Raw genomic sequence first — 24,568 nt, 5'->3', positions numbered from 1 at the left:
TATTAAAAATAGGGATACGCTATTGTTTATCAAGAAAAGTATATGTTTGCAACCTTTTTTACTTATTAATTCAGTCTATTTCCTCAAAAATAGATTTATTTTTACTTTAATGCTGCTACGCTTATAAATGTGGATTATTTGTGTTTTAAATGTTCGAGCATGAGTAAAATTCCTTATTAAATCTTCTCATGTTATCTGGTATTTCATCTATAAATGCAATCAGTTTCATCATTTATTATTTACTGATCCATCAATGTTTTCCTCCGTTTCTCAGTTTGAATGAATGAAGACCTTAAGACAGTGTCCTGCTGCCACCTACTAGGTGGTTTTAATTTATTATCTGCGCTACCTTTAATAATTAATAAGTTACAAATTGTTTCTTAATCTAATAATACTAAGCTAAAATGCAATCTTATTGTTCGAAAATATTCATAGTCACCACCTACGCATATATGTAGTAAATACACAGCTGATACAAATACACTGCATGGAGTGAAACCAGACGCCACGTGGCGTCATGTGAAAAGGGTCTACTGCTCGATCGCTGGTGATCATAACATTACCAATTACCAATAAACTTTAATCTAATTAATCTAGTTAAGCATTTATATGTCACTTTAAACTGAATGTTCAAGAGTTCAGACTTGCAGTTCGTTTAAGTATAAGGGGTATTTGGCGTGCTGTCCGGGGAGAGGGCTCTGAGCTCGGGGAGACACCCCAACTTGAGTTATTCTCCTAATGAGGAAACAAACAGGAGTTGGGATTCGAGCAAAGTATCACCTTAAGAGGTGAGTTGTTGGGGTGGTGGAGGGATGCTTAAGTCGTAGATGCTGCAGGTAAGACAGCTTTGGTATATATAGGGGTTTGTTCAAGAACTGTTTTGATAATAGAATAATTGTCAATGACGTATTCGATACTGAAACTTCTGCACATGCTCCTCCCGAAATTTGTTTACAAAACATCACCTCGTGTCTTGAAGTATATCTTGCCGAATATTATGAGCTGTCATCATGGCAAAGATAAAATAAATCGGTTATAAGTTATCAAAACTATTATGATTATGAATGTGTTCAATAATAATCTTCTTTCTGTTAAACAGAAATTGGGGATTAAAAATATACCAGGGCTAATAACTCTGACTGTACATACATGCACGCACAAACACAGATGCACACACACATCCCATCATCTACTGCACGAGCGGTTGCCATGGTGACCCAGGTGGTTCTCAGCAGACAATAGCAGCTCTCGGGTTAAGATCCAGCATCCAGGTGAAGGCGTCAGGATGAACACATGCAGTGGCGTCGCATGCGGCCGATAATACGCCAGTCAAGCATGTGATTTTTAGCCAGTCATTACACATCAACAAGCACGCAGAGAGGACAACAGTCTTTCAGATGCAATGATGTGCCTCTCTCCGGCTCTCTAGCACTGATAAGCATTATGAAGAAAAATATATGCAGATCAAATCACTTTTATTGTCACATCATCAGCAATACGTGTGCTATGATGAGTGAAAGGATTAGGTGCTGGCTCCAGACAGTGCAAAATACAGACAGTGCAAATACAACAGCAGTGCAAAATACAACAGCATAATCCCCAAAAAAATAAAAAATAAACAGGACAAAGATTGACAGTGAAATGTACAATGAATAGGTGGCCACATAGTTGTAGGCAGTATTGTTTCAAGTATGGATTGGTTAAAGTGCAATGCATGCTACATATTGATGGTGTGCAGTGAGGGATTGGAAGAGTCTGTGTGGGGTGTGTTATGTGTTCATCAGCCTGATAGTCTGGGGAAAGAAACTTTCCTTCAGCCGGCTAGTGCGTGACCGGATGCTGCGGAACCGAGGTCAAAGTCTGAATTATTCACCCTCCTGTGTAATTTCCCCCAATTTCTGTTTAACAGAAAGATTTTTATTTAACACATTTCTATTCATAATAGAAAGAAAAACAAGAAGACGCTTTCGCCTTACAGCAAGAAAATCGTGGAGTTTGCATGTTCTCCCCGTGTTGGAGTGGGTTTCCTCCAGGTGCTCCGGTTTCCCCCACAGTACAAACACTTGTGCTATAGGTGAATTGGGTAAACTAAAATGTCTGTAGTGTATGTATGTGAATGAGTGGGTGTTTCCGAGTGATGGTGCAGCTGGAAGGTCATCCGCTGTGTTAAACATACGCTGGAATAGTTGGTGGTTATATATATTGTACAGACATGGTGCAGTGGGGCGGGGGGCTCTGTTGGAGTGCAGATAATTCATCTCTATTGTTCAAATCTTTTTGAAAATTTAAGTAAAATGTCAATAAAAAGATCTGAACAAAATAGAGAGTGACATTTAAAGGCTTAATAGGGTTACTTAGGATAAAGTTAGGGTAATCAGACAGTGGTTAACAGTGGTGTGTTTTGTAAACAATCCAAAACTAATTTTGCCTAAGGGGGCAAATAATATTGACCTTAACATGGTTTAAAATAAATTAAAAACTGCTTTTATTCTAGCCAAAATAAAACAAACAAGACCTTTACAGAAGAAAAAAACAATATAGGAAATACTGTGAACAATTCCTGAATCATTTGGGAATTATTGTAAAAAGAAAACAAAAACCACAGGAGGATGAATAATTCTGACTTCAGCTGTGTGTGTGTGTGTGTGTGTGTGTGTGTGTGTGTGTGTGTGTGTGTGTGTGTGTGTGTGTGTGTGTGTGTGTGTGTGTGTGTGTGTGTGTGTGTGTGTGTGGTGTATTATGAAAGGACGGAGAGATAGGGGCCTCACCTGAATGCTTGGCTGAATCTCTATAACTCGTCTCCAGCCTCTTTGCTATCAGCAGCTGGACTAAAGCCAAGCACCTGGCATTCTTCAGCCGTGTGTGCGCGCGCGTGTGTGTGTGTGTGTGTGTGTGTGTGTGTGTGTGCTGAAGCTTTCTTAAAACACATTACTTTTGCTTTTAATGTATATAACTGCTATAGAGAATGGATTTTCCCTCAGTGAATCCCTCCTTTAATGACTCGCCTGCTTGAAAAGAGCTCGTTTTGGAGGGTGTTTGTTGGATTGGTGCTGATGCAACGTCGTCTATAATATAAATGTGAAAAGCCACTCACAGGTTCACGACTCCTTAATGAACAGTGTGTCTCTGGTGTTTTTGAAGCATGTTTCAAGAGTTCACACTTAGCTTATGGTTGATAATTAAGCTAGTTTGGCGTGCTGTCCCGGGAGAGAGCCCTGAGCTTATAAGATCCTCAAGCCTTGGGCTCCCTCCTGTTGCAAGGCGAGAGGGGAGTTTGAGCTCAGGTAGATCTCGATGACTCCCCCTCCTGCTTATTATAGCTAAGTGTCGGTTATGGATGCTGAGAAGGTGTACTCAGAGTTTGGCTAAAATATTTTGGATTAATTGTTTATGGTGCTTGTTTTTGAACTGTTGGAGGAAACCGGAGTACCTGGGGAAAACCCATGCGATCACGGGGAGAACGAGCAAAACTCCGCACAGAAATGTCGCCCTGTTTGGAGGGGAATTAAACCAGGGGCATTCTTGCTGTGAGGCAGCAGCGCTAATCACTGGCCACCGTGTCGCCCGTTTGAAAGGAGGGAAGGTAGGATTGGGTGGAGGGGAGGACGGAGATAATGAGATGAGAAAAGTCTGGTTATTTATATCGAGTTAAGGATTGTCTGATAGGATAATTAGTCATTAGCTAAAGTTGGAACAGCTGTGAATAATCATAAGCACGTGATCCTCTCGAAATTTGTTTAAAAAATAAACTTCACTCCAACATTTAGATCAGCCTTGCACAGCAACATCTCAGCCAATGGTTCGTATGTATGAAGACATAGACATATACACATATATCTGATCGGGAGTTTTCGTGGATGTTAGTATGTCATTTTTTTTTTATTACGAAAATTATAATTTTACATCACTTTTCTACATTGATGGATCAGTGACCGCACGGCCATTCCTGACATAAAGCTTGTGTTTGTGTGTACAGAAATGTACTATCCACCCTCCCTGTTAAATTTGATCTAATCCGTGTCCTGAAACACAGCTCCTCTCCTGCTTTCACTCCTCATTCTGACGGAGGGAGCGATTCGTTTGTGACTGAATCTCCGTTATGAACGACTCGTTCACTAGTCGACAATAATACAAGTTTCTGGCAGCGCAGCATCTCGTTATCATATTTCTTTTGCATTGTTTGCTGATTTTATTCAACAAAACTAGCATAAGCCGAGTATTTAGTGCGAATTGGAGCTGCTTTGCCTTATGGTGAATGCAGACTGTTATCATCAATAACGTTACCTGATTAGAACAAATTTCAGAACATACAAAAACGTAAAAAAAACTTACCTATGAAATGTTCTGCCTTTGTGCTTTGTTTTCTTTGTTTGCTCATTACTACACCCGTAGACAGCGCTAAAGTCCCGCATCTTCACGTAATAACACTGTCTTGACTAATGCGGTTGAATGACATTTGTCCTGGGAGCACTGTACCAATGTGGCGGTGCTATTGACGCATGCTCAGGGTCCCTATGCGATATCTACTGTATATATCTATGTCACAAATTGAAGAGCAGGGAAAGGAGGCGGGTTGGAGCGACAACGCGGGGAATCCTTCACAAACTGAGGAGCGATCACAAAACGAAAGCGACGAGAGCGTCAAAGTAGCTAGAAATCATTCATTTTTTAACCAGAACCGGCGGCGGGAAACAGCGGCGCGTCTTCATTGGCTATGATGCGGTTCGGTGGCAAACAATCAGAATGAAGTAGTCCACCGCTTGAGAGGAGTTCAGAGAACACAGACCTGTGCACTTTGGTTCCGTCCACAGTTGTTCCCAAGAGTTTTATTATTGCGGTTCCTGGATTTTCAATTATTGAAAATCGCAACTAATCACGCGGGGCACCCCCCCGTGGTGCGTGCCCTGCGGGAACGTCCGCTATGCCACTGCTTATGAACACCCCTTCAAGTAAAGCGTTACCGAATTTTCCAGTATGGGGTTCTTGCCTACTTTGTGCTCATGTTTAAATCAATATTTCAGTATATCTTCTCCCAGTAAATCCCCCTTTTTGAAACTCCCCTGCTGTAAGGTAACTGATCAAGCTATTTAGTTGGTCCTGAATTGAGCTCCATTTGTTCATAGACCAGCTATACACAATGGCTGCGTCTAAACACTGCCTTGTATGCAGATATTGCTGCACATGGAGCCGATATGGGTTGGTTTTTCCAGTAGTGTAAATATGAAATCTTCTGTTCAATTATGGTGAAGTGCATTGTTGTATTTCACCCTGTCGACCGGCTGTATGTCATGAGTTTCATTCTGTGCTGTAATTTGATTGTGCCGGTGATGCGGGTGCCAAGGCAGATCTCCATAGCGACTATTGTAAACATCCTGTTTAATGAGTCATGTGACACCGCTGTGTTAATCCCCAACCTCTCGAAGCACTCTGCGATTCAGCTGTAGGCTATATTGTGCTTGTTTATTGTGCTGGTGTTATATTATGTTACATTCATTATGTTAATGTTTAGTGGTCCGTTATTAATTCCTCAGATTTGAGAGTGTGTTTTATTAGCAGCATTTGTAGTTGAAAACTCACCAAAGCTTTAATTATGCTTGAATGGTGGTTTGTAAGTAATCCTGTTTAACTACTGTAAACGTCATTCATTTCATCAGAAACAGATATAATCTATTTAACAAAGTCTTTTTGTTTTAGATAAATGTTCACATGAAATCAAAATGTACAATGATTGTTTTGGTAGTGCACAGTTTTTCTTTAGATCACAGGTGTCAAACTCAATTCCCGGAGGGCCGCAGCTCTGCACAGTTTTGCTTCAACCCTAATCAAACACAGCTGATCTAGTAGTTTCTAGTAGTCTTGAACAGCTTGATTCGTTTGATCAGGTCTGTTAATTTAGAGTTGGAGCAAAACTGGGCAGAGCTGCGGCCCTCCGGGAGTTGAGTTTGAGACCTATGCTTTAGGCTCTGTTATGGCTCATTTGGCTCTATTTTAATGACCTAGATCAGGGATGTCCAAACTCAGTCCGGGAGGGCCGGTGTCGAATTGTTGCTGTATCAAACCCACCCCAAACCCACTGGTTGAGTCTGTAATGTGATGTGTTGCTACTTTTGTTATATATTAAAGCTGAGGTGTGTAATGTCTCTTGTGTCACAATTCACAGGTGTCAAACTCAGTTCTTGGAGGGCCACAGCTCTGATGTTTAGTTCCAACCCTAATTAAACACACCTGATCAAATTTTTAATAATTTTTAATATTGAACAAGAAAGTAAAACTCACAGTTTGCTATCTGTTTCTTCGTCAGAAAGAGCAAGATGACCTCATTTTGACGCCGGATGGGACGAGAGAGTTTATGACCTTTGAAATCCCTCTCAACGACTCTGGTTCGGCAGGATTAGGGGTCAGCGTGAAGGGAAACAGAGCCAAAGAGAGTCACGCTGACCTGGGCATTTTCGTCAAGTCTATAATCACTGGAGGAGCCGCCTGCAAGGTGAGGAGCAGCTCTCTGATTGGCTGTAGGACCCACATGTGTATATATATATATATATATCCCCTCTCATCCGAGGGTTCCTGAATTTGTTTAACATTATTTGGGAAATATTTTAAAATTCACACTAATAATTTTGTCTTCTACTGTATATATTATTTCAAAAGGTTGATTCAGAGAAGTTTATTTATGTGTGTGTCGTCTCAGGACGGGCGACTGAGGATAAATGACCAGCTGATAGCCGTTAATGGCGAGTCTCTACTGGAGAAAACGAATCAGGAAGCGATGGAGACCCTGCGCAAGTCCATGTCCATCGAGAGCAACAAGAGAGGCATGATTCAGCTGATAGTGGCCCGGCGGATCGCTGGAAGAGGAGAGGTCAGATATTATTGTCATCTATATAGCGTGTACAGTAACACAGCTCTAGGTCTGTGGTATGACTGAGTTGTGAAACACATTCTCCCATTCTACGTGTCATCAGAGTGGTAAAGCCCCTCCCACTAGTGACCATCTCTCCCTCATTAGCATAGGATGTAAGTCTTGTTTTTGAATCTGCCACTATGCTGACACACAGGCATTTGTAGCTCCGCCTTCTTTTGAAAAAAGCACAATGTCATTTGAATTTAAAGCTACAGTCACCAAAATGCCACAATCTGAATCAAAGCCTTAAAGGGTCAGCTTCAGAGAGTTATAAATCATTATGTGTGTGGTTTTTTGAGCTGAAACTTCAGCGACATCAGAGACTTTTTTACATTTTGTAAAAGGGGGGTAAATAAAGGCTTTAAAAGGCATGTTATAAGTACATTTTAGTATGCTAAAATGTTCTGCTTTTTACAAGGGTGACCGAGCACTATGAGGAATGCTTTCGACATATTTAATTTTCCAACATTTTGTCCTGTTTTGCAACATTATTTCTGGTAGTCGGTTCTGCAGCCAAACTGAGAGTGATGATGGTGCCGGCGCCACAGTCCAAGCATTTATTAAATTATATTATAGGAGCTAGCGTAGACTTTAATACATTATAATAATATACAGTTGAAGACAAAAATTATTAGGCCACGTGTGATTTTTTTATTATTATTATTATTCAAGTGATGTTAAGTAGACAATTTGTTTTTATTTAAAATATTTACATATTTAAAACATTTAACATATAAACATATTTAAACATAATAGTTTTCTGTTTTTTTTGTCTTTGCTATGATGACAAAGGGGTCCAAATATTTTATTAATTATTTGGCAAGATACTAATATTCAGCTTAATGGCCAATTTAAAGGATTAATTGGGTTAATTAGGTTAGTTAGGCAGGTCATTGTACAACAGTGGTTTGTTCTGTAGCTATTTGAAAAAAAAACAAACAAACAGAAAACTATAAAGGAGCTATTTATACTGCTAATAATAAAATATTTGTATTAATTTATTTTGTAAGTTGTTATTATTATTATTATTATTATTATTATTATTATTATTATTATTATTGTTTGTATTATTTGTATTATTTGTATTATTATTTGTATTATTATTATTATTATTATTATTATTATTATTGTTTGTATTATTTGTATTATTTGTATTATTATTTGTATTATTATTATTATTATTATTATTATTATTATTGTTTGTATTATTTGTATTATTTGTATTATTATTTGTATTATTATTATTATTATTATTATTATTATTATTGTTTGTATTATTTGTATTATTTGTATTATTATTTGTATTATTATTATTTGTATTATTATTATTATTATTATTATTATTATTGTTATTTGTATTATTATTATTTGTATTATTATTTGTATTATTATTATTATTATTATTATTATTATTATTGTTGTTGTTGTTGTTGTTGTTGTTCCCCCCTAAGTAAAAGAAATAATTCTGTTAGTAAAAATATTATATGATTTATCTGATTTGTTGATTATCCCTTGGCGCATATTTAAATAAGAATAATTATTTTTTAAAGTTTTGTTCTCTTGTAGTTCTGCCAGTAGTTGGCGCTGCCACTAATCTGCATGTGTGCACTCAGACTATTGTGAAAATGGTACCTAGAAAGTTTTTTTTTATGTGTGTTCCTGAGTCAGAGTCTTCCTGATCTGCATGCAGATGGATTTGTGTATAAATTATATTTGGCCAACATGGCCTAGAGATTATCTGACCCAAATTTGGGGATGAAAACCGAAGAGTATGTTTTTGATACGATTATTAATATGTGGTGTGGCATAAATTGAAACACTGAACTTTGCCTGACCCAAGGAGTCACAACCATTTGTTTGACATATATTAGGGTCGATGCGTGAGCTGGGTTAATGATGGTGCTTTTACTCCACAGTTATAGCAGCTACAACACCATTTATTTTAGCGTAATGAAACATATGAAGATGTTATGAAGATGTTTTCATTACAACATTAGTTTTTTGCAACATTAGTTGGTGCTGAAAGTGTTGATGCAACTAAAAAGTCGCACCAAATAAAACCCTAAAATTCCAGAGTCTTCCTGATCTGCATCAATTGAAACTAAAGTATGTGTTTTGGTGCCTTTGTGACTAGATTAATGTGTAATATTTGGTGATCATGGAGTGAAGATTATCTGATCTAGAGTTGGGAATGAAAGCTAAAGGATGAATTTGTGTGTTTTTGGCATGAACATTAAAGCATTGTGTGGCATAAATTGAAACATGAAACTCTGCAAGACCCAAGTGAGTTGTATTTGATTTGTTTTATAAAAGTAAAGCAGGCACCAACTCTTACAAAACATTTATAGGAGCTACCATAGACTTTAATATAGCACATATCTTGAACACTGAATTTAGGCCTGGGTAGTCTGAAGCTGTGTCCACTTTTGTAGCTTTATTGCCATTAGTGGACACAAATTTGAGCATGGAAGCTGAAAGTACAACCGGATGATGTTTTAAAAAACGCTTTTCACATTTCACAGAGCCCACAAACATAACTCAACATATGTCACCATACACAGAGACATATACAATAAGGCTTCCATTGGCTTTGATTCAGCATGACTCAATCATAACCCAAAAGACCAGAAGGCCCTAAATATAGTCTGAACCAAATTTAAAGTTGTAAGCTGAAGGATAACAGTGATGTTTATTCTTATAATTTGGTGTAGAATATATTTAATCAATGAACTTTGTATGGCTCAATAAGTGTATGTTTGTAAGAGTGTTCTGGTACTAACATACTTGAGCAAGTCTTTTATTGGTCACATTTGGCAACCAGGTACTTTCTTAAATCTCTTACATTAGGCCAATCATAGATTTTCTTTTATTGTTGTAGCGTAAAAACATTTCATTATTCCAAATATTTCTGATTTGCAGCCTCTAAAAAACTGTTTATTTGTTTTCATACATTGCATGTGAATAATCTTATGTATAAAGACATTTTAATACTATCTGACCAACATGGTTTGAAGATTATCTGACCCAAATTTGGGGATGAATGCTGAAGGATAAATTTGAAATATGCTTATGGCAGAATTCACAATATTGGAAGATCGGATGTGGTGTAAAGTGAAACATTGAACTTTGCATGACCCCTTAAATTACAACTATTTGTTTCACATTCATTAGAGCAGCGGTTCTCAAACTTTTTCAGCGAAACGCCCCTTTGTGTAGGGTAAATCCCTATAGAAATTATCAATAATTTCTTAAATGCGATCTTGAATAAGGTAGAACAGAGTATTCAAGTTCAGAGTCCACAGAGGGCCCATTCGACCCACTTAAAAGGCAAAGGGCCATACATTTTACTTTTAATAATTTTAACAATTTTGCTGACTTTTAAATGTTCTAACCAACTTGTTATATTTAAAAATAATTCTGAATATTACATTTGAATTAGTAAAGTTTTTAAAATGTGGGAAAAAAGTGGATTAACATCTTGAAAAAAATGTGTTTATACTCTTAAACTATTACTATTAAACTAATACTATTAAACATTAAGCAGATATGTTGAGCATTATTAAATATAGCTCACTATTACATTTTAATATTTAGTAATTCATAATGGGTTTTACTCAGGGAGTATACAAAATGTTATTCTTGTTTTTTTTTAATCATCCAGTTATTAATCAATGTTAGTAAGAGGTCAATGCAATGCAAAGTTTAAAGCCTGTCACATTGTGTACGAGGTGCAATGTTGTGCCATGTCTTTAAAATGTTATTTGTTTTTTATGAGTGAAGCGTTCGCACAGTCGCACACTGTCCGCAGCGCCCAGCTGATCGGTTACTTAGCAATAATAGAAGTCACTATTACAGGGAAGTGCTTTCATCCACCGATAATGTTCCTTTTACAGCACTGATCATCTAACTGAAATGTAGTCCGATAAACAAACCTGAGCATTCATTTAGTTGTTTAAGCGTAAGCGAGATGAAAGGCTGTGAAACGAAAGTCAGAAGCAGCAACGAATCGTTGGAAGCGCCTGACCGTGAGCTCTTACTCAGTCCCTGTGCATATAGCGGTGTGGCGCTGCGCTTCTATTTCTGCGTGCGAAAGTATTAACCTCATTTAAATGACACACACATAAAGCTTAATATTTGTATACTCTTGAGCCCAAGTTCTAATAAAGAAACACATTAACCTTCAGAATAACGCGGGACACAAAATTCATCCGGGGCGAAGCAGTGGCACAGTAAGTAGTGCTGTCGCCCCATAGCAAGAAGGTTGCTGGGTCGCTGGTTCGATCCTCGGCTCAGTTGGAGTTCCTGTGTGGAGTTTGCATGTTCTCCCTGTGTTCGCGTGGGTTTCCTTCGGGTGCTCCTGTTTCCTCCACAGTCCAAAGACATGCGGTACAGGTGAATTGGGTCCTAATTACTCCATAGTGTATGAGTGCGCGTGTAGATGTTTCCCAGTGATGGGTTGCGGCTGGAAGGGCATCCGCTGCTTAAAAACTTGTTGTATAAGTTGGCGGTTCATTCCACTGTGGCGACTCCGGATTAATAAAAGGACTAAGCCGACAAGAAAAATGAATGAACGAATGAACAAAATTCATCCAGGTGGGTCGGTTGATTACTCCTCATCCACAATTTCTCTACGGCCCCACAGCGCCATCTGGAGGCTCCCAGTTTGAGAACCACTGCATTAGAGGGTTTAATAGATATCAAACATAAACAAATTTAATTGTATTGCTACCAAAGCGCCTTTGACTTTCAAAACTACAATTCATCTTCTACAATACAATTCTATTTCAAGAGTTGACACTTAGCTGATGATTGATTATAAGCAAGTTTGGCATGCTGTCCCGGGAGAGAGCCCTGAGCTTGAAGGTTCTTGAGCCCTGGGCTCCCTCCCGTTTGGAGGAAGAGAGGGGAGCCTTGAGCTCAGGTAGATCTCGACAACTCCCTCTTGATAAGAGCTGATGACTAAAAATTGAATGCTATTAAAAGATATGCTGCATTATGAGATTACCTGTAATGCAAAATTCAGATTTATCAATTTACTTGTTGAGCATGTTTTCGGAATGTGGGAGGAAACCGGAGGACCCGGGGTGAACCCACGCAAGCACGGGAAGAACATGCAAACTACACGCAGAAACGACCACCGGCCTGTTAAAGGACTAGAACCGGTGACGTTCTTGCTGTGAGGCAACAGTGCTAGTCACTGGGCCACCGTGCTGCCCTATGGAGGGAAAGGTGAAAAGGTAGGGGTGGAAGGGGGGATTCTTCCAATCGAAGATGACTGTAGTGAAAAAACCCTGGCTCTTTATAGTGGGTTAGGAATGGCCTGATTGGTGGATCATGCATGTTAATGCAGAACCAGCCGTGTTCAATCATAATCACGTGCTCCTCTCGAAATTAGTTTATAAATAAACTTCACTTAATTCTACATACAAAAGTGAAATGCAGCTAATACTAGCTGTCTCTATGTTTATGTTGCAACACTTAACATAATACACATATTTGTTTCATCTTTCATTGCATTGAACATGTATTATTCATAACATCTCTGAACATGTATTTTACGCACATACATCGCCTTTTCGAAAGGACACGATATACAGTCCACCCTATACACAACTCTCCCTAACCCTAACACAGGTCTAGTTAGTTTAGTTGTCTAAACTAAGAGCTAACTTTGTTTTCTCAAAAGGTTTTGTTTAAAACTTGTTCTCAGATCCTACCAGAAAGCTGGTACTTCCACCTATAATAGCTTTGGGAATGAAAACATTCCTCCAACTCAGAAACACAGTGTAATAATAAAGCAGCATAATATAGTTCAGTGCTTTGTCCTCAAACGCTGATGAAAATGGCTCTCTTTCTGCCTGCACAAAGATGGACGGCGTGTCGGCCTGAGTGACTGATGGACAGAGTTGAGTAGTGTGTGCAGACAGAGAAGTTTGACTGCAGAAAAAGTAAATTAAAGTGAGTAGTTCTTATCAGACAGACACAGGAGACGGGGGGAGAGAGAGAGAGTGACACGGGTGTGTGTGTGTGTGTGTGTGTGTGAGCGACGGATTGCGATCGAAAGCAATTTGACCGCCGAAATGCTCATGCTGATTTATACTGATAACAGATGGCAGTATGAAATATCAAATATCAACTTCAAATGCCGTCTTTTTCCATCCCTCCTTCTTTCCCCGAATGCAATCTCTTTGGATGTGTGTTTGTGTTTTTTTTCCTCCTTCTCTCTCTCTCCCTCTCTTTCTCTCTTTCTCTGAGTCATAACATCTGAAAGTGTAATCTAACACTTATCTTTCGAAAGAATATACGACAGGCGCTTTGAAGCCGCTGCGTTAGGAGGAGATGAAATTCAGAATGATGACTGCTTATGGAAATGAGAAGACTGCAGTGTGTGACCGCGCTTAAAGAGGAGAGCATGTTTCCCACAGGAAAATCACATTTGCTCAGAAGCCGCTCTTCTCTCAGAGCTCGGGGGACTTAATAGAGTTCTCCTTTATGTTTCTTTTAGGTACCTGCTGCGCCTGGGATGCTTCTCTTAACATTTCCTGAAAGAACAATAGACAGTAACAAGGCATTACAGTAATGCCGGGATCAGACTACACAATATTTTTGTCTGTTATGTTGGGCTGTCGCAATAACCAAGTTTTGACAAAGACAAACTCAGAGGAACCAAAGATAATAGAAACCACCGCAGCCACAATGATTATTGTTTTCCGATAAGTTGCACTTCTGTATTTACACGTCATCATTGTATGCTGTACTATTCAGAGTTTGTATCTTATATAATTATGAGTTTTTAAGGTCAATACACAGACAGAAAACAGAAATATGAAGTGTTTTGTCTTCATCTGGCGATAAGAAACCCTGCACACAGCCCGCATCTCCAGCTGAGCTCAGATCAGTCTTTATTAGCCGCGCTGTGGAGCTGATTGCTGCTGTTTGCTGCCGGTGCTTTGAGAACAGCAGATCTCATGCTGAGTTGCTGTCCCGTCCCAATCCTCCAGCAAGGTCACTCGTCACCCTCAGAGTCGCCCGAAAGTCAAAGTCACCCATATCTGTCTGTTTCAGGATGAGGATGCTCGCTTTCATCCTTTCCATCAGCTTTAAAGTGTCCCTGGACCCCTGCTGGGTACACTGAAATGAAATGATCGATTGCGTTTACTACATTTTTTTTAAGGTAACTAGTTGCAAATTATTTATATAATGTTCAACTTAAATTGTTTGTTTAAATTCAGCCCATATCAATTGTTTGCAAGCACTTACTGTACCTTAAAATAATTTAGTAAATCCAATTAACCATTTTGTCAGCGTCCCACTACCAATAAACTGCGCCTTGAGTCAGTATTGAGAGAACGAGAAGCTGAAATAAGAAAAAGTGAGGATGATGATGATGAGTAGTAAGAGATTGCAGAGGGCACTGGAGAGATTCAGGGTTTTTCTGCAGGGCGACGGAGACTCTGCTCTTTCTGACAGCGGACACTTGCTGCTGTCATACTGCAAACGCTGGAAAACACAGGCCTGCATTAAAATGAAGAAGATCCATCACTGTCTGCTGGCCTGTGTGTGTGTGTGTGTGTGTGTGTGTGTGTGTGTGTGTGTGTGTGTGTGTGTGTGTGTGTGTGTGTGTATGTGTATGTGTGTGTGTGTGTGTGTGTGTGTGTGTGTGTGTGTGTGTGTGTGTGTATGTGTATGTGTGTGTGTGTGTGTGTGTGTGTGTGTGTGTGTGTGTGTGTGTGTGTGTGTGTGCGTGCTGTTGAGGCCATCATAATTGGTATTATCTGTAGTAGAAATACACAATAGTACACTATTATTATTATTTGTAGTAGTAGTAGTAGTAGAAGTATGATTATCATTATTAATATTATTAATGTTATTGTTATTATTATTGTTATTTTTATTATTATTGATGTTAATATTATTATTATTAGTAGTAGTATTTATTGTTATTATTATTATTATTATTATTTTTATTGTTGCTGCTACATAAAAAATAATAATATGAAAATGAAAATCAAATTTTTTATCATTATTAGTATTATTAATATTATTATTTATTGTTGTTGTTATTATTATTATTATTATTATTATTATTATTATTATTATTATTATTATTATTATTATTATTATTATTATTATTGTTGCTGCTACATAAAAAATAATAATATGAAAATGAAAATATAATTTTTTATCATTATTAGTATTATTATTATTATTATTTTTTGTTTGTGTATTTGTATTTATATATTTATTTTTATGCTTTTTTGCATTATTTACAAACCAGGGCTTAAAGACTTACAAACTTAAAATGTTAGAATTACTTTTTGCAGTATAAATTTATTGATTACACTTTTAATTAATAATTTAACGTTAATATTATGTCAATATAACAAATTGCTTAATAAAAAAATTTACAGCTTAAATATTTAATTACTCATATATAAGCTAAATATTGCGAAATAAACAAAAAAAAATCTTCAAATTATAAATAAATAAATACTAAAACTTTTTAAAATTATATGAATTTGAATTTTATTTATTTGTTTGTTTGTTTGTTTGTTTGTTTTTCCCCAAATGATGTTTAACAGGAAATTTTCACAGTATGTCTGATAATATTTTTTCTTCTGGAGAAAGTCTTATTTGTTTTATTTCAGCTGGAATAAAAGCAGTCATCCATTTTTTAAACAGCATTTTAAGGACAAAATTATTAGCCTCTTTAAGCTGTATTTTTCCGATAGTCTCAAACCATCGTTATACAATAACTTGCCTAATTACCCTAACCTGCCTAGTTAACCTAATTAACCTAGTTAAGCCTTTAAATGTCACTTTAAGCTGTATAGAAGTGTCTTGAAGAATATCTAGTCTAATATTATTTACTGTCATCACGTCAAAGATAAAATAAATCAGTTATTAGAAATGAGTTATTAACACTATTATGATTAGAAATGTGTTGAAGAAATCTTCTCTCTGTTAAACAGAAATTTACAAGAGGAGATGCAAATTTAAGGTTCTGGCATCTTAGTAGTCAGCATCATCTGTCTTTGGTTCGGATCGGTTCATTGAACCTACAGTTTGATGCTTCGAAATGCTTTCTAACTCTGAAATAAAGTAGTACAGATTGAGTTTGTAACTGAAACACTTGCTCTGCCGACTCCTGGATGAAACTTGGAAAGGCCTGACATGATGCGAGTGACCTGATTTAGTCACAATGGCAGCAGATTCAGACAATAAATGAAGGGTTTAATAATCAGCCCTAGTCTGAGGCCTGAAATGAGCTTTCAGATTGAGAATCTGGCGTATCTGCAGCTCTTCATAAGGGATCGTCTTGACCCAGATACTGATGTAATGTATTATTGGTCATTGCGTTTTCATCTCCAGTTCAATAATTGAGCTTCAGAGAGTCGGCGTATGCCAATCCCTGCTTTTCTGCTTCTATTAATATAAGGTTAGATGTTCTCAGGCAATTAAACTTGGAATTCAATTAAATAGTTCTCATTATGCTTCTCGACGTTGCGTTTCTCTTTTACACCCTTACGTAGTGCATTGATGAGACAAAACCGTGGTAATTTTGCTCAGCGTGGAGGTTTCAGTATTTCTGCTTTAATGATGTTTTAAATGTTTGCGACGTTATCGGAGTTCAGCAGAGTGTTCGGTGAAGCCTCGTGGGTAATTGAGAGCGTATGTTCATCATATGAGCCTATCAGCGCTGGATTATTGAAATGAGAAATGCATACGCTCTCCCGGATTGAGTGTGTCCAATTAGTTCTCCACGCCTCTAGTGTACTGGCTTGTGTTCATCTGCGTCATTAAGGCTGATCCAGGACCAGTTTGTGTAAGTAGAAGTGACCTAGAAGTGATTGTGTTCATTGGAAATTGAGTTAAACTTTATAGAGTGATGATAAGAGCAAGGAAATATTACTGAGCTGAATGCATTAGTCATGATAGTGTATGTTTCTATTATGCTTGATTTATATTTCAGCTTATTTTTTTAAGTGGGAAAAAGCGTTTAATTAAAACTAAAATTACTAAAACTAAATGTAAAGTTAAATAAAAACATAATTAAGACTATGGGTCCTATCATACACCCGGCGCAATGTGGCGCAAGACCCGGCGCAATACTTGTTTGCTAGTTTCAGCTTGGCGCAAGATTGTTTTGAGGCGTTGCGCCACGCTCTTTAAATAGCAAATGCATTTGCGTTCATATGTGCGCCCACTAGCGAGAAAACAGAGTTAAACACAGCATCTGCAGCGCGAGGATAAAGAACGAGCCTCCTCCATTCAGCCTCTTTACTTTCTTTTTACTTTACTTTTACTCTTTACTCCTTTACTTTGGTGGAGTCAGAAAAACGGTGGAAGCTCACCTTCATGAACACATCCATTAGCCCACATATTTATTTAGTTTGTTAAGCACAAAGATTTGTTTCTAAACTATTTCTCAATTGAGTTCTAATCTGTAGCAAAGAAATAAATGAACAATAATAACAAAGTGTGGTCAGAAAACCAGAGTTATATCCAAACACACGTCCTGTTCTTATGCCCCATATGGTGATGCAGACGTCTCCAAAACCCCTACATCCACACTTGTGTTTATTAAAGCAAATATAAGTTAAAGTAGGGTAGCATGGTGGCACAGTGGCCTCAAAGCAAGAAGGTCGCTGGTTTGAATCCTGGCTGTTGTTTGTGTGGAGTTTGCATGTTCTCGCTGTGTTAGCGTGGGTTTCCTCCGCTTTGGGTTGACTAAATTGGCCATAGTGTATGAGTGTGTGTTAGAATGAGTTTGTATGGGGGTTTCCCACTACTGGGTTGCTGCTAGAAAAGCATCCGCTGCATAAAACATATGCTAGAATAGTTGTCTGTTCATTCCGCTGTGGCGACCTCTGAAATAGAGCCTAAGCCAAAGGAAAATTAATGAATGAATCAGTTAAAGTAACATTAATTTTTATTTAAATTTATGTAGTTTTTTTTTTACAGTGTAAGTACATGAAACTTAACAAAAAACCTTACAATTAAGTATTACCCCCCCCCCATTCTCAACGCACACACTCAAACTCTAACAGTAAATTTCCATATAACACACCCATCTTCATGCATATTCATGAGCTAAATCTGAAGAACTGCGAGGGCCCTCTGGTCACCTTTTTCATTATACATTTCTTTGATTTCTGTTTCTTGACGAAAGCTAATATCTTTATAAGTTATTCTGTGCAGTTCAGAAAATGTCCTTTGGGGAGCTCAGAAATGCACACATCGCCCCATTCTTTGAAAGAAGTGTTTAAAAATACACCGCCCCTGTGTTCACACCTGGCAGGTTTGCTTCAGCTCCACTTTGCTGCATTTGCTCTGTTACTGTTTCATTTCAGGAAGTCAAATAACAGTACACTGATGAAATACAGGGCGGCACGGTGGGTCAGTGGTTAGCACTGTCACCTCACAGCAAGAAGGTCACTGGTTTGAGCCCCGGCTGGGCCAGTTGGCGTTTCTGTGTGGAGTTTGCATGTTCTCCCCATGTTGTCGTGGGTTTCCTCCGGGTGTTCCAGTTTCCCCCACAGTACAAACACATGCACTATAGGGGAATTAATGAACTAAATTGGCCATAGTATATGAGTGTGTGTGTGAATGTGAGAGTTTATGGGTGTTTCCCATTACTGGGTTGCAGCTGGAAGGGCATCCGCTGCATAAAACATATGCTGGATATGTTGACTATTCATTCTGCTTTGGCTACTCCTGATGAATAAAGGGACTAGGCCAAAGGAAAATGAATGAATGAATAATTCTGCCAGTGCATCAAAAGAAAGTTTGCTTGAATTAAAGAATAAATAAATTCATTTCATACATTTTCTTGTCGGCTTAGTCCTTTTGTTAATCCAGGGTCACCACAGCGGAATGAACCGCCAACTTATCCAGCAACTTTTTATGCAGCGGAAGCCCTTCCAACCGCAACCCATCTCTGGGAAACATCCACACACAGTCATTCACACATATATCATACACTACGCACAATTTAGCCTGTCCAATTCACTTGTACCGCATGTCTTTGGACTGTGGGGGAAACCAGAGCACCCGGAGGAAACCCACGCTAACGCAGGGAGAACATGCAAACTCCAAACAGAAACGCCAACTGAGCCAAGGTTCGAACAGCGACCTTCTGGCTGTGAGGCGAACGTGCTACCCACTGCGCCACTGCGTCGCCGAATAAATACATACAAAATAATATTTTATCTACTTAAATTTGAAACATTTTTCCAGTAAAATATCTATTTAAAGGGTACCTATTTTACAACATTTTAAATAAGTCTCTGATGTCCCTAGAGTGTGAGTGTGTGTTTGAAGTTTCAGCTCAAATTAACCCACACAATTGTTTTAGAACTCTCTGAAACTGACCCTAAATGGCTTTGATCCTAATTTGGTGACTGTCGCTTTAAATTCAAATGAGATTGTGCTCTTTCAATAGAGGGCGGAGCTACAAATGCTTGTGTGTCAGTATAGTGGCAGATTCAAAAGCAAGAATAATGTTATCTCTATGAAAAACTGACTGTTCACGAAAAGCTGAAAGCGGTGTTCATTTGTGCATCTTAAAACTCGACAAGCAGGCGGCTGCTTCTCACTCAGGGCTGCTGTTTATGCTAATGAGGCAGAGATGGTCACTAGTGGGCGGGGCTTTCCCACTCTGATGACACGTACAAAAGGGAGAATGTCAATTAAAGTGTTTCTGCAGACTGTTTATATCAAGTCTGATTTAAAAAAAAATTTAATTACTATGTTTACCATTAGAAGCTGGATATATACACACACTGCTGACACACAACTGTGTGTAAACCCCTTATAAAAGTGATTTTTACATTATAGCTCTTTTTTAAAACCAAATCAAGCACTGCTACTCATATGGCTGCCAAAATAGACAGGTTTAAACAACAGGCCTGAGAAATTTCCGACTGTAATTCATTATCATCTATGCCAAAGTATGTCCCGGACCGGGTTCTTCTCCGGGAGCGCCTCCTGTAAGCCATAAACACAGCCCATGTGGTGTGTGTGTCGGCGTGACGTTTATAAAAGCTGACGCGAGGAAGGAAGTGTCTTGCTGGCTACAGAAACCCGTCCCGCTGAAATGAGGCGCTGATCGATTGTGTCTTGAAAGAGCGATCAGTCAGCCTGACTGCTAAATTATGGTTTTATTAGCATTGAGCCAGACTGACGCTCCACGGGGCGAAGCAGGGCATGATGGGACACATCCGCACACGCACCAGGCAATAACAGGAGGACTCGCCCATCAGTTCCTCATTCCTATATTTACTCTCCGATGGACCTTTTTGACACAAGTTTACGGTGACTTACTGATGTCATATCACTGCATCATGGGAAATGTAGTTTTTGTAGTATATAGGAATGTGTGTTTGTGTGTGTGTGTGTGTGTGTGTGTGTGTGTGTGTGTGTGTGTGTGTGTGTGTGTGTGTGTGTGTGTGTGTGTGTGTGTGTGTGTGTGTGTGTGTGTGTGTGTATGTGTGTGTGTGTGTGCTTGACTGGAGGCGTCCGGGGAGCAGAAGGACAGCTCTGAATGAAGATTGGCTCTAATCCACTTGCAGCTCAGCAGGGAAACTCAATTGACGAACCTGAGAAAGTCATTGATTGAATCAAATGCTGGCGCAGTGTTGACAAACACACACACACACACAGACTCCATCTCATACACACCTAACACAACACACACATCTCACACACACTACATAGACATCTCATGCACATTACACACATCTCACACACACACTACACACAGCTTACACACACCCCTCACACTCTAAACACACTAAACATCCCTCTCATACTCGTCACACACAATACACACCACTCACACACTATACAGACCTCACACACACTACACATGGTTGTATGCAAGGATATAATGGTGTGAAGATAGAGATGTAGATTTATAATTACAACGATGGATGGATGGATGGATGGATGGATGGATGGATGGATGGATGGATGGATGGATGGAGGGATGGATGGATGGATGGATGGATGGATGGGTGGATGGATGGATGGATGGATGGATAGATGGATGGATGGATGGATGGATGGATGGATGGATGGATGGATGGATGGAGGGATGGATGGAGGGATGGATGGATGGATGGGTGGATGGATGGATGGATGGATGGATGGATGGATGGATAGATGGATGGATGGATGGATGGATGGATGGATGGATGGATGGATGGATGCATGGATGGATGGATGGATGGATTGAGACCAGTGTAGAATGGTGGATAGATTGTAATCAATCAATAAATAAATACAACAATAGATGGATGGATGGATGAATGTATAGATGGATGGATGATGGATGGATAGATAGACTGATGGACAAACTTTTAAGGTTATGGATGGATGGATTAATAACATGGATGGATGAATGGATAGATGGATGCAGGGATGGATAAATGCAAGTGTAGAATGGTGAATAGATGGTAATGTAGACAATACATGGAAGGAAAGATAGATGGATGGATGGAAGGAAGGATGGGCAAAATTTTAAGGTTATGGATAGATTAATAACATGGATGGACTGATGGATGGATGGATAAATGTAAGTGTAGAATGGTGGATATATCGTGATGTAGATCAGTAAATACAACAATAGAAGAATGGATGGATGGATGGACAAACTTTTAAGGTTACGAATGAATTAATAACATGGATAGATTAATAGAATGGATGAATGGATGAATGGATTGATGATATATATAAAAAAAAGATAAAACAATAAATACAAATGATGGAAGAAAGAAATGAATGATGGATGTATGGAGTGTTGGATAGATACACATTTAGAACAATAAATACAACATTATGGATGGATGGATGGATGGATGGATGGATGGATGGATGGATGGATGGATGGATGGACAGACGGATGGACGGATGGATGGATGGTTGGATGGATGGATTTACGGATCAATGGATGGACTTGTAGAGTGATGGATATAAATTGTTCTTCTAATGCCATGCTTGAAAAATACATTTGTCCTGAACTTCTTGAACTTCACAAGGGTCTGAATGAATGATAACACAAAGCAACTTTTTTAATACTAAATGTCAGTGGGAGGGTCAAAAATAATCCGGAACAACTTAATTAGCACATTTTAAGTGCAAGAAACCTTGACTAATACTATATTAAAAGTGGACTGAAAAGTGTAGAATTGGCCTCCTTTAACCAAAGCACTTGTTCCCATTCAGTGGCTTTACTCTCACCGCTGAGAGAGAATTAATTCACCCATTATGGGCCACATAATAAACTGTCACTGGCTCAAAAGCGCAGTATTCACGGGGTAAATTTGAGCAGCTCGACCCACAGCTGCACAGCCTCGGGGCGCATGTAGCCGTCATAATCCACTTGAAAAATAGTCTGGAAATATGTGGGAGAGGACAACAGATCTGACATAGACAGAGGCTCATCTTTCCGTCGTATACCAGAGTAAATGAGAGAGAGAGATGCGATGGAGAGGGCTAATGAGGCTGTCCGGGTCTGTGGAGAGCGCTGGACATGTGACAGATTAAGAGCTGTAATTACAGGACAGAGAGGCAGAGGGGACGCCGGATTAAGACCTCATAAACAGCATCAGTTCAGTCCTGTGTACATTTCTATGATGTGTGTGTGTGTGTGTGTGTGTTATGGAAAGGATTAGAAACTGTTGATCTTCTCTGGCATCCAAGGTCAGGGAGGATTTTCTAAATCCATGCCAAGGTGTTTTAACTGATGTTAGAGCACTGCTATGGCGATCTCAGTGACTTTAAGGGACTGTTTCATACAGATTTATTAATCATTAATACATTTGAATGAACGCGAACTGTCACCTTTAGCAAACGTCTTAATACCAGCAGCACGAGGACTTGACTGTGTCACTGCATCCCAAACCACCTAAAATAATACAAAACAATAGAACTAAAGCAATCTCCATCTCCTCTTCCTGACTGAACAGTCCCATCATCGATGATTTAAGCGTGCTCGGGCTCAAAAGGTAAAATTGCAGTGTGAGTCCAGGCCGAGTGGGAGAGGGGAGGGGGGACTATCACTCCCAGATAAGGTTCAATGCAACCATGCCTAGTGTGAGTACATCTTTGCTAAAGCTGCCAGAAAAATAAAGCATCTGAAAGATTAAAAATAAAAGTCTCTTCTTCCTCTTCTTCCCAGGAGTCTCCGGGTAGTCCTCCTGTGCATCTGCAATCTCCACGAGACGAACACGAGCGGCGGATCTCTCAGTCTCTGTATCCCGAGAGTCCTGTCGACAAACACACACCACGGTCCACCATGAAGGCCAGGATGATGGGTAAGTGCATTCAAACTCTCCTTTAAGAGCCTCAGATGGTCCTGCTGACCTAAAGTATTGCTCTGAGGACAAGATAAGACTTTTAAACATAATGCACTGTAACAAAAGAAATAATTTATACATATATATATATGATGTCCATGACATCACCATAGGTATCTATAGATTAGAATAGATTCAACGTTATTATCTTTACAGATACTGTATACAAGTACAAGGCAAGCAATGCCACTAAGGTCAAACCACAAAACCAAAAAAAAAGGTCCCCATAAGGTCAAAATGTACTGGTATTGCTATACTTGTGGGGACATTTGATGCATACTTTGTAAGGAATACAAAGTACACACACACACTTGTACAGCTGTCTTTATGGTGATTTGCCATAGACGTAATGATGTTTCTACTATACAAACTGTATATTCTCTCCCCCAAACCCTTCCCTTAAACAAATCCTCACAGGAAACAATCTGCATTTTTATATTTTAAATACTTAATTCTGTTTGATATGCAAACATGTTTGCTAATGGGAACCTACATTTTGGTCCCCACAGTGACACAAGTCCTCATGAGTCTGTGTGCATTCAGGTTTAAGTCCCCACTGGGATATAAAAACAAGCGCACACACACACACACACACACACACACACACACACTCCTGTGCTTCTGTAAATAGGGGTTAATGTCATTTTCAAGCCCCCGTGCCTCATCCAGCAGGACTCTTTCAAGTCAGTCCTGATTTTGCTCAAGCTCAGCTCCGGTTCTCCTCCTGCCAGACAATAGGAATCGGCAGAGCAATCCATTCACCGTCACGCTCCTCATTTCACAATCCAGCGCTCAGTCCTGAACAATACACTCTTTAGTGTCTGACGCAGACCATCATCTTTCATCCCTCTTTTATTCCTCCTCCTTCTTCATCCTCCTGTTCTGACCTCGTCTAATGTGTGTGTGATGATGATGAGTCAGTCGGTGACGTCTTGCTTTACACATCAGTGACACATGCAGTTCAGTTTTTATTCCTTTAGGCAAGACAAGACAGGTATATTTATATAGCACATTCAATACACCATGGTAATTTAAAGTGCTTTACATAAACAAGAATAAAAGAAACAAGACAAAAATAGTAATGAATATTAAAATGTGTTAAAACAGATTTTAAAAGAATGAAAAGAGAGACATGATAGAGCGATCTGTGGGACGCAGCACAGTGCTCATTCAGTAAAGGCACAGCTAAACAGATGTGTGTTCAGTCTTGAATGAATGTGCCTGATGTTGGAGCACATCTGATCATTTCTGGAGGCTGATTCCAGCAGCAGGGGGCGCTGTTAGTAGCTGAAGATGATTCACC

General features: G+C 38.9%; 1 protein-coding gene across 9 annotated transcripts in view; it reads left to right on the top strand.

The window, feature by feature from the left end:
* The window catches only part of pard3aa (par-3 family cell polarity regulator alpha, a), a 647,780-nt gene that overhangs the window by 353,750 nt on the left and 269,462 nt on the right, over window positions 1-24,568 (top strand). For all 9 annotated transcript variants that reach the window (XR_015524636.1, XR_015524633.1, XR_015524632.1 and 6 more), the window contains exons 13-15: window positions 6,302-6,487; window positions 6,692-6,862; window positions 23,088-23,223. Coding sequence is in view for 4 of the 9 variants with exons in the window: in XM_087309010.1 (XP_087165136.1) it covers window positions 6,302-6,487; window positions 6,692-6,862; window positions 23,088-23,223 (493 nt within the window). In the remaining 5 variants the exon portion in view is untranslated. The remainder of the gene's footprint in view (window positions 1-6,301; window positions 6,488-6,691; window positions 6,863-23,087; window positions 23,224-24,568) is intronic.

This window comes from Danio rerio, chromosome 24 (assembly GCF_052040795.2).
Source record: "Danio rerio strain M-AB ecotype USA chromosome 24, GRCz13ab, whole genome shotgun sequence".
In the NCBI taxonomy this organism is placed as follows: Eukaryota; Metazoa; Chordata; class Actinopteri; order Cypriniformes; family Danionidae; genus Danio; species Danio rerio.
Note: the sequence above shows the minus strand (reverse complement) of the source record. Positions and strands in the feature narration are given on the sequence as shown.